Raw genomic sequence first — 11,570 nt, forward strand, 5'->3', positions numbered from 1 at the left:
CACACAGCAGTGCACGCCAAAAAGCAAACTCTTTATTAGCTCGTGCGCAGGACTCCTGGCAGGAAGGGAGGCTGCGGTGCGGCTCCCTGCCACCCTGCCACTGCTTTCTCCCCTTCACGTGGGGGGCCCCAGGGTTCAGGCGTCAAGCGGTGTCCCTCCCTCCCTCCCTCCCTCCCGCGTTACTGCACAAACCTCCTCTTGACTGCAATGCATTTGGTGGAGCACCCTGCCAGTGGCAAGTCACAAAAACGAATGCCAAAGCATTTTTGTTTGCTTGTCGTTTTTTTTTTGTTGTTGTTGTTTTTTGGTGGTGGTGGTGGTGTTTTTTTTTGTTTGTTTGTTTGTTTTTGTTTTTGTTTATTAAGTGCTCAGTGTTTTAGCTGGAGCTATTTATTGGCTGTGCAGATTGGGTGCCTCACAGATACAACTCTGATTTTTTTCAGGTGTTTTCACATTCTTCTGGGCCCAGTCTATAAAATAATTACTAATCACAGTTAAAATTAAGCAAACGGTCAGACAAACCCTTTTGTATCAAGAGCAAGGAATTCATTTCAAGAATAAGGAGTTTGCTGTAATCCTCAGAAAAGCCTGTGAGAATAGCCACTGTCTTCTAAAAATGTGGGAACAGAGGGGACTATGAAAGACGATATGGGGGCAGACAAGCTCAATTCTGCTATGATGACTACATACTGGCACGGCTACTTTACTGGTTTGCAAGTGTCACACTAATTCCAGATGATAGCATTTGATTCCTGTAACTTCGGACTATTCTGTGGATCCATTCTTAGGTTTTCCTAGAAAATAACTAGAAAGATAAGATGGTTCAGGAAAGAGGCCGGGACTCCTGACCCAGAACAGTCCAACCCTGCCATAAGACTATAGCCATTTTCTTTCTAGTAGTTCCTGAGATTTGAGAGAGGCCGTAAGTGAAGGGGTAGCGCTCAGGGGTTGCCATTAAGCACAGGTGCAAAACTTTGGGTTCTTTGGCCAGCAGTTCTGCATTTCCAACCACAAGAGACCAAGAAGAGCCTTGCCTTTCCGTTTTTCAGAGAATCAATGCAATGCAAATATTCTCTGCCAGCTAATCTCTTGCTCTCTCCATCCTCCTTCGCTGCCTGGCCTGTGACACTATATTTATTGCTGTTACGCACCAGCAGTCCCATCAAGTGAGCTTGGTACATTTTACTTTATCAGAATCTCCAAAAGCGGTAGAGTCACAGAGTTCCCTCAGCCAGAAGTATGAAACTCTGAGGGCAGTCACAGCACCAACAGTAACCTGCACGTAATAGTGATCAAACAGAGGTTGTTCTTATGACCGCGCTTTCTTCCTTGTCTGAAAATTTTTAACACAAATGAGACAATCTCTAACCCTGCATATATTCAACATCTGGTGTGAGGTTTTTTTTCTGCCCCATATCTCTAACAGCAGTAGTACTTCCTATATTATGCTTTTACAGCATATTCAACTTAATTTTCTGCTTTTAGATCTGTAGCATTTTATATTTTATCTGTTTGGAAGTGCAGGGACTAGCTGCTCAAAAACCCCAGCTGTCCTAAGCAGCGGAGAACACAGTCCATCGAAGACCCTGATCACACTTCAAAACAAGCTACTTTGTTAGAAAAAAGCACATGACTTCAAAAAAAATGAGTACATATAGTTTTTCTTAACCACTGCTTTAACTTTGAAAATGTTGCCATTTTAGATACCTTTACTTTCCCCTTGGGCTAGAATTTCAGTACAACAGGTCAAACTGGAGTTAGGACATAGTCCAAAAGTTAATTGAGCCAATACTGTCTCTTAAATCCAGCTTACACATGGAGCACATTCCAGGAACAGGGACTCGTGGTTATAGTCCCATCTTCTCTGGAGGCATACTAATTCCCACCAAATCCTTATCCAAACAATCCTTATTGGTTCAGAGAGAATAATCAGCTTGTGGTTTGCATCTCAGTGGGGAAGAGCTGTTCTTAAAACTGCAGCTGCGTATCCTATAAATAAAACTGATTAAATCTTACATGTAAATGCTATTTCTAGTCTCACTCACTCGTTTCCTTTTCAGAGGAAATAAAAGCCTCTTCTCTCACTTCTAAGGTAGGGATGATGATTTCACTTTTCAAGGCCTGAGGGACTGGTAGATTAAGAAAATCATTGGCATCTGGAAACATTCATCTGCAGCACTATCATCTAACACCTCATCTGTAGCAGCTGAAATCTCCCACCCCCTGGATACAAGGCACCATTTCAGACATGTTTTGGACATGTTAATAACATGAAGGACAACTACTCTCTTTTTAAGGCTTCAGTTTACATAAAGGAAAAATCATACTTTAAATAGAGCGATAAGGAACACTGCAGAGAACGTGTAGCTGAAGGAAACGTTATCAGTCAGTGAGAACTATACCCATAGCCAATGTCAACATCTTTCTTCCCTTTTCTCTGATGCTAGTTCTTCTGGTGGGTGCTCCATTCTTAGCATTGGTGGTTCAATAAGTATACCTTTTGAGTGCTAGATAAAATATGTTATTTGAATACAAACTCTTTAATGAAACATTAAGTTTACTGGCAATAAATTAAGGCTGTTTTCTCATGCAACTGTGCGGATAATACATGAGTTAAGAAATACCAAGGACATACTAAATTCAGCCAACAGCCCTTAGACACGACTGGTTTTATCTTTGACTTCAATTTCATCCTACCATCAGGTTAGACAACGTTACTGGGAAGACACCTTTTACAACTGTGATTCTTCAGTGTTTATGAGGCTGTGGACCTGGAAGCATTAATTAGCTTATTTGCGGTAGCTCTGTACCATACTCAGAACAGAAAGAACTGGATGTGTGACATAGATTTATACTGGAAATGGTAACTAGTTATATTGCAACAAAAAGTTTTAAGTTAACGTGACTTAATTTGAGTAAGCAGAAGGAATATAATCTAGCAGCACTCACTGCACTCTTTAGAAGATCCTTAGCAAAAATCAACATCAAAATACAGAGGGGAACAGACTTCCATCTTAAAAAAAAATATATATATATATAACAAAACATGTCAAATCTGAAGGGTCTTTCCTAAGTGTCCAGTGCAGAAAATTTGTAATAAATAAAAGTGGCAAAAGGTTCAATCCTTAGGAAGGCAGCTACCGCGTGAAAAAAATCTAGGAACTTAACACTTTCGTAACAGAGAGTTTCGTAACAGTAACATCATTTCTCTTTCATAGTTAGATCTTCATCCTTTAGGGCAAACTTTCTTCTCAAAACTTCAGCTATAAGAACAGCAGGGTCTTCCTCCTTCACTGAAGTTCGGTTTCTATATGGAAGACAAACATGCAGTGTATTAGTAAAGAGAAGTGCCCAAGTTGATCGTTCGCACCTCTGGTGAGATTCTTTAAGCATTTTTCTGCAGCCTTTATCATCACCTTTTGTTACAAATAGAGGAGGTGCTAGAACAACAAAAAGTATACAGATGACAGCCTGCCCTGGGAGATAACAGAAGCCATCCTGCTCCACAACAGAGAACGGACGATCTGAAGGAATGTAACCTGTATGTGTCAAGAGCTAATTAGACTGTAGTGGATGAAACAAAGATTGTACAGGTATAGGAACCCAGGGAAACTTTTGAGCGGGGACCCTCCTTGGAGGCACCCAGCTCGAGCTGATATACGGGTACCACTAAATTCTTGCTGCATTAAATAAGAGTTGACTGAGTGAAGTCCAGATGCCTGGGGACACCCATTCTGCTGGGAAAACAATGGGATCCCCTAGCAGTTTTGGCACCCTTGATGGGACCGTAGGTCACATCACCATCCTGAGCTGCTTGGACTTGGCTATCCAGAGCCTGCATAAAAGGAAGTTTTCCCTTTTAGGACCTCCAGGCTTAGTGGCAAAAACGTGTGGGAGATAATATCCAGAGACTAGGTTGGGTTCAAGTTCCCCCTCATGCCATGGTGGGTTTGAGTCCCTGCCTTGCTACAGCAGCTGGAAACTTAGTCAAAGGAATTGTGTTTGTGCATATCTGTGCATATTGTAGTCTAAATGGGGCACCCATCAGCTCACTGGAACTGCCCTCCACAAAGGCACTGTGAAGTCCTATTGGATAAAGTCGTGGATTGTTGAGGGATTTTTGAAACAGCAAGAATCCCATGGCTTGCTGTAGCTGAGCAAACCAAGCTACCAGGGCAACTATGAGAAGTTCCCATGACAGTGTTCCCACATCGCCCAATTGAGGAATTCAGGAAAATATTGTTACCAGTAGCTGGCTTCAAGGACAAGGTCTATGTGACTGCTAATCACAAGGGGGTTGTTTTCTTGCAGGTGGGGTTGTTTTCTTGTAGTTGTCTGTCTGAGTGCTTTTGACCAATAATCTTGTGTGAAACACTGTCCGCCCCTGTTAAGTTCACTATAAAAGTTAGGCTATTCGGGCAATAAAATGGAGCATGATCTGACTCTACTGGTGTCTGTCGTGCTTTTGGCCGTGCTTCCTGCAACAATGGATGGTGCAAGTTATGCTGAAAATATGCTAAGAATTACATTTCTTTTAAACTGAATTAGGCATAGAAGGTGTGAACAACCATCATGCAACATGTTTTTGGCCAGGAATCTTACTGACATGGCATAATGGGTGGAGAGAGCTTTGGTACTGAAGAATTTGGAAACTGAATTTTATTACTGTGATTTCACATATAAGATAAAGACAGTACAGCTAATGTATTAAAGAAGCTACATTTTCAGCTGGGCAGAATCCTGCCTCAGCCACGCAGCAGTCAGCATATCAGCATCCTGAGGAATGTTCTCATGATCAGTGTATACATGTAAACTCATCATGGGGCAAATGAAAACATACTCTGCCCATGCTCAGAGCTGGGCCTGATGCAAATCAGAGCAAGTCAGGAACATGAGACACTCCACATGTTTAATTCCTGTACAAAAACCTGCAGTTTCCCAACCAGAGACAACTTGGGCATTCAAACAGCGTAAGCACCAGCACCTGGAACAGGAGTGCAGCCCTCGCTCTGAAAGCTGCTTGTACATATACTTCTGGTTTTCAGCTGGGCAAAGCACTCCTTTTTTTTTTTCAGTTGAACAGGTTGAAATAGCCAAACATCGTGCTAATCAGTTTAAGTTTCCCTCTACTGCTTTCTAACCAAGCAGATAAGCCATCATAAAGGAAAAAAACAAAAAGCATAAATATTAGCAAGTTCTAGTACAAATAGCCATTCATCTCCCCCCATATCATGAATATACAGCAGCGCTAACAAGAAGATAAATGCTATGTCCAATGTGTACAGTGATATGACAGACAAAAAAAGATGACAAACTTTGAAAGAGAACATAAAATCAGAGTAAAAGAAGCACTTACAAGTCTTTGCTCTGCTTCATCCTATGGATGTCTTTAAGAATGCCCATCATGTCTGCAAAACTGCTGGCCTTGGAAAGAGACACAGAATCTTCCTCATCAGGATCCTTTGGTTCCGATTTACAACACTCAGAGGTTGCAGAACAAAGCACGGAGACTGATGGAAGCTCAGGAGTTTCCAGTTCTGCTTCCTCCTCTGTGATATCACTAATGACAAAGGAAGTTGTAGATTGGAAAGAGGGTCCAAAACAAGGTAAAGGAGAAGATGCATTTGAGCTTCCTGGAGATAATACATCTGGTGTGAATGAAGGAGAAGCTGAAAGAGAAAATATAGGTGAATAGATAAACAAACACCAACTTATATATCCTTTTTTTTTTCCTCCAAAACAACAGAATATAATTCTAGAGGCATTACAAGATATTTTCCCCTATATTATTTTAAAAATGAACAAAAAGCACATCATATTCTCTGTGTTACCCTCCATGGTTACTCTGCTTCCTGAAACACCATGTGGCAACACAAGACCTTCTCCAGTACTTTTTATACCACCAACTCACCTTATGTATCTCTATCCCTATTGTACCCATCACTGTATCACCCTTGCAGTTCAAATACTGCACCCAGTCCCTGAAGAAGTCAGATAATGTTTACTTTCTCCATTTTTACAGACAAGTAATGGAGGAACAGAAATTTAGCTGCTGCTCAGGGTCACAGGTAAAGCCTGCATCAGAATGTAGATCAAAATTGTCTTAATTTTTCTCTTCTTGCTCTTCACCACTATGAAAACAGCTTTCATTTACTTTCATGCTCCCTCCTCCCCATACCATTATGACTGGTGTGAATGCAGAACTGGTTCAAAAGCTCCTGCACTTTACACTAGATGTTCTGCTGTGACTACAGGCATTTTTAACCTTACTTGCTTTCCATCACCACTTGTAAAATGAGAATACCATTCACCTGCTTCAAAGGAAGGATGAGACTAATTCGCTCCTGTTGTTAAATGTCATCAGTATAAAAGCATCTATATAAATTCCAAGTGTTATGAAATGAAAATGAGTTAGATATATATTACATAAAACAGAAGGGGGGGAAATAAAACCGAAATGTTCTTAGCCTGAACAGTACACTTGCAGATAAATTGCCCGTTAGGGGATTTCTCTAATAGTATAAAATAAAGCAGATTGCACAATACTTCTTTTCTGACATCAATCTTTCTAAAATTAGCCTGCTAAATAGTTCAGATTACTGAGCTACAGCTAGGCTCTAAACCGTACCTCCCCATTATTGACTTACAAGATACTAAGTCAATAAGAACTATTCTCACAATATAGGGGGAGTAAAACAGAATTTGCCGTGTTCTTTATTCCAAATGCTTTGTCCCTGTGATCCTACATAAAGGGGGAAGAGGAAATACGCAGCTTCTCTGAAGCAGACATCAGCAATGCCCTGTTTTACAATTATTGCCTGCAGAGTTGAGGGCAATGTAGCTCCCTTGCCTCCAGTGGCTTCATTTAACCATGCTGCTCTTAGAGTGGAAGCATGTGGCATACAGGATCCAGTGTATTATTATACAACTGAAGGTGACGGGAAACACAAGCACAGGAAGACCAGTATACTCTGTATGTATTACCACACAATAGTATTTTCCCATGGCAGTGAACGGATCATCAGAAGAAATATCTAATAGCATCTAAATACAACTTCTTCCCCAAGTACTTTATTTGTTACATATATGACACTACCATGTTTACAAAAGAGACAAGCACTGTCGTCTCACTCCTACCCAAATCAAGATGTAGCCCTCACACTAATGGCCAACTTGGAGCAGTGGACAGTGAGAATACACCACATATTTTCATGAAACAAGGTGTTTGAAATCAAACAGCCTCCAGATCAAATGCAGCAAATGCAGTCACAAAGCAACACCTGGTATTTCTTAAAGACAAGCAGGACTCCTGCAACAAAACAAATACAAGCACCTAGACAAAGAACCAGCACTGAGTTGGCACCAAAGATGGCATCCTGCCAACAAGAGTGACAATTCTGCTAAAATAAAAACAAGCAAGTCTGTTCTGTATGGAGGAAATAACATGGTTCTCTAAGTCAGCCCTCCTTGTTCAAAAAGAACAAGGGAACTCGTATTCCTACCTGACTCTGCAGCAACAATTTTAGCTATCTGACTTCGAAGGTGACTCAGTTCATCCTGGAGCTCTGTTGTTCGACTCAGTGCTGGTAAACCAGGTTTTTTCAAGGCGAGCAGCTTCTCTCCCTGCTTCCTCAGGTTGGGGACTGAAGCATTTCGCTGTATAACAGTGAAGGGACTCGGCTTCCATTTGTGCTTCAGAGGGCGCGTATCACTTCTACAGGACAAAAAAATGTTGGTCACTGACAAAGTCCAGTGAAAATGTTTGTCATTTCTCTGCCTCCACCTCAGGACAGCAAAATAATTCAACACAATGAATTAAGCCTCTGCACCACTACGTTCTACACACAGTTGTTTAGGTGGGCTGCACCGCTGTATGTGCTGCTTCTCCACATTACAAGGAACACAAAGTCAAAGAAATCGTGGCCAAATGACAGAAGAATTGGTGAAAGGATGCAGGGACAGAAGTTAGGGTGTGCTCACAAAGTTACAAGTCGCTTCCCACCCACTAACTAACTGTCTCCATACTGAGGAGCACGCTGGATGCACATGTCACTTACCCATTAATTTCTGCCTTTGATTTCAAAAGTATCTTTCACAAGATATCTATTATTACCATCCTGCTTAGAGCACAAAAGTTCAATTGACCAGAACCAAACTCCTGGGGCAGAATGTTTCAGTCCCAGAATAACTGGGACTAATTTTTGGTGGTGCCAAGTGCCAGGACAAGAGGCAACAGCTACAAACTGGAACACAAAGAGGTTCCGTCTAAACATCAGGAAGCACTTTTTTTCTGTGCAGGTGACAAAGCATTGGAATAAGCTGCCCAGAGAGGTTGTAGAGTCTCCCTCCTTGCAGATCTTCAAAAGCCAAATGGACACGGTCCTGCGCAACTTGTTCTAGGCGCCCCTGCTTGAGCAGGGAGGTTGGACCAGACAACCTACAAAGGCCCATTCCAAACTCAGCCATTCTGCGATTCTGTGAACTCAACTCTTCAACTTTCTAGGCTGAAAATAACACAAGTCAGTGGGTTACTCTGCCCAGATCTTTCAGTGAGTAAAACATGGCATGGCTCAGCTCTTAGTACCCTTAGCGCTTCCTGTGAATTCCTCCCAAGGTCCTTTGTCCAAATTATTTTTCCTGTCTCTTGGGAAAAACACCGTTCAACATGCATTGTATCAGATCTCAAAAGGACTGTAAGTTGCGAGCATTTGATCAATTACTAGACTATGCTAGGCAAAATAAACCAGCTTATTAAAAAAAAAAAAAAAAAAAAAGATCAGCAGACACAAAAAGGAAACCAACCTAACCCTAGCATATGTTTCTTCATCATCTGCTGCTATCCACCCAATGTCTGCCAAGGTTGGGACTGGAGGGACATCATTTAAATAGAGCTCTGAAACATTTGGTAGAACCTAAAAAGAAGAAAATTACAGTAAGTTAACAGTGGCCCTGTTTCCTGAAGCCGCCCCAGATTTGCTATACTGTCCATTAGAGACTTTCTCCCCTTCATCAGGCCAGCAGATGCATCTGCCAGACGCGTGACAGAAACACCATTTAGCTTACAGAAATGCAGTGCTTCAGTGTTAGCTTCTGTGTGTGTTCCTTGGGACTGCAAGGCAGTAAATGGATACCTGATACGGCTTAACACACTGCCAAGGCCACGCGCATCACTTTGCCATTACAAATCCCAGCACTGGCCTTGATCTTAAACAGTGATGCAAGCATTTCCATATTAACCTTGTTTTACCTGCAGCTGCCGGAGGTCACAAAACAAGGCAGTGTTTCAGCAACGTTTTTCTGTCTCCTCTAGTTATCATCTCTCTAACTCTGTGCACAGACACTATTTTAGGAGGTATTTTCCTCAATGTTTGCCAATGATCAGTTACAAGCACAGGATTTAAAAAAAAGAAATAGGAACTTCTTAAAAATTAAATACACTGCTACATAAAAGGTTTTGTAAGTACTAGTCTACAGACGCATTTGGTTCACAATACTGCAGCTCATGACAGTGCCTAAAATTGCTCAAGAATGGCAGCCTCCTACATGCAATCACCAAATTCCCTATGAGTCTACTTACCTCGAAGGTTGCTCTGGGACAGGGTTTCAAAGGAAGGTTTGACCCAATCCTCCTGACAACGCTGCGTGTTGAGCCATGTGGTTTGTTCTGCCAAATGGGGATTGTCTACAAGAAGCCATGTTATATTATTAACATTTCAAGTCACCCGTCCTTTTTAAAATCTATTAAATTGGAAATCATCACTTGCAATCTGATCTCTCATTTTTTATTTGTTGAGAGATGCTTTTCATTTGGAGACCAGAAATAGCTTAGGTCCTCATTCCATAACACTGTGTTTTAGCCTAACATAAATGACAGCCTGCCAGTTACTAGGGAGTATTTTAAGCACGGGTGTACTATTTTCAGGACTGAAAACTAAAACCACTCAGTAACAGACACTAAGTTACAAATTAAACTATGCGGAAAGGAGGAAAACATTATCACATGAATAACCCAGAAGAAAAGTGAAATCCTTTAAATCTCATTTAAAGGAACACCTTCACTTTCATGATCCTTGAAAGTAACCTGCACTGATAAAACCGTGAACTTTTCCTGGACAATGGCAGAGCATTAAGTCTATTCAATGCCTATTGTCCTGGTTTTGGCTCGGATAGAGTTAATTTTCCTCCGAGTAGTTTGTATGGTGCTGTGTGTGGGATTTAGGATGAGAATAACGTTGATACCACATTGATGGTTTAGTTGTTGCAGAGCAGTGCTTACACCAAGCCAAGGACGTCTCAGCTTCTCGCTCCGTCCTGCCAGCGGGCAGGCTGGGGGTGCAGCAGGAGCTGGGAGGGGACAGGCCCAGGACAGCTGACCCCAACTGCCCGAAGGGGTATTCCAACCCATCTGGGGTCCTGCTGAACAGCACACAGGGGGGCTGGCCCAGGTCCGGGGGCAGCTGCTCGGGGTTAGGCTGGGCATCGGCCAGCGGGTGGTGAGCAACTGCACTGTGCATCACTTGTTTGTACGCACTATTAGCAGTAGTACTACTATCATTATTACTATTATTTTCCTTTATTTTCTGTCCTAATAAACTGTCTTTATCTCAACCCACAGGCTTTCATTTTTTTTCTGATTCTCTCCCCCATCCCTGAGAGGGAAGGGTGAGCGAATGGCTGCGTTCAACCACAACACCTATCTAAACTGGGAGCTCATCATAGCAGTCTTAGCAAGCATTTTCAGAAACAGATAGTATTTCAGCAATCTCTGGTTACTAACGAAACAGATTCAAGAGCAAAGCTCTGCCCCTTTGACTGTTCTTCCCTCTGCCATTCTTACAGCTTTGCCACTGGCCTTCTGACAAGACACAGCACGAGACCAGGCAGCAAATACCACGGTGACAGACCGGAATCCGAAGAGCTTATTTTGCTCAGGCCACCAAGCAGTCCGTTAAAGAACTCGCTGCTCAGGTTTGTTACACACACAACGCCCGAACGGCGGTCTCAGCGCAACAGCCACACGGTTGCGTTTAACGCTCTTTAACGCGCATTTTAAACTCAGCGTCGGAAGGGGAAGCGCTGACCGCGGGGTCGGCCTCCGGGAGGCCGCCCGGACAAGCGGGCCCGGCGGAGCCCGGCGGGCCGGGGAGCGTGCGCTGGGGGCGGGTGCTTACGGAATCAGCGGCCATCTCGGGCACCGGCACCTCGGCCCCGGGGCGGGCTCACGGCAGGGTGCTGCGGGTCCCGCGGACGCGAACCGGCTCCATCGCACGGCGCTGAGGGCCGCGCCGGGGCTTCTCCCTGCAAGACAGGCGCGACTGGGCTGCCGCCGGGCCGCCCGCGGGGCCGACCCGCGACAGGCCGGGCCGGGCCGGGCGAGGCGCCGGCGCCCCGCGGAGCTCGGCAGGTGCGGGTCGGCCCCGGCCCCGCCCCCTCCGCCCGAGGAGGCCGCCGGCCCCGCTCCCCCCGCCCCCCCCCCCGGCCGTACCTGAGAGGCGGCGGCGGCCCAGCTGCCCGCCCCCCTCCGCCGCGGCCCGGAAGCAGAGCTCGGCCCCCACCCTTCCGCCGCGGGG

The 11,570-nt window shown here is 44.0% G+C and overlaps 1 protein-coding gene across 1 annotated transcript; it reads right to left on the reverse strand.

Annotated features, from left to right (window-relative positions):
* Nucleotides 1-2,521: 2,521 nt before the first annotated feature.
* MTFR1L (mitochondrial fission regulator 1 like) lies at nt 2,522-11,541 on the reverse strand. Its single transcript, XM_084496988.1, has 7 exons — nt 11,486-11,541; nt 11,172-11,298; nt 9,578-9,682; nt 8,803-8,912; nt 7,503-7,714; nt 5,357-5,669; nt 2,522-3,307 (listed from the first exon to the last, which is right to left on the reverse strand). Exons 2-7 carry the CDS (start codon nt 11,184-11,186, stop codon nt 3,202-3,204), a joined length of 861 nt encoding a protein of 286 aa, XP_084353114.1. The 5' UTR covers nt 11,187-11,298; nt 11,486-11,541; the 3' UTR covers nt 2,522-3,201.
* Nucleotides 11,542-11,570: the final 29 nt, after the last annotated feature.

Source organism: Aythya ferina, assembly GCF_964211825.1.
Source record: "Aythya ferina genome assembly, chromosome: 24".
Lineage (NCBI taxonomy): Eukaryota > Metazoa > Chordata > Aves > Anseriformes > Anatidae > Aythya > Aythya ferina.

Bases quoted from the DNA above. Each gene is read 5' to 3' on its own strand.
- MTFR1L (XM_084496988.1), bottom strand. The intron at 8,913-9,577 runs GTAAGTAGACTC...TCTTCTTTTTAG, and splicing joins GTCCCAGAGCAACCTTCGAG to GTTCTACCAAATGTTTCAGA. The intron at 7,715-8,802 runs GTTGGTTTCCTT...TTTGTCCTGTAG, and splicing joins GAAACATATGCTAGGGTTAG to AAGTGATACGCGCCCTCTGA.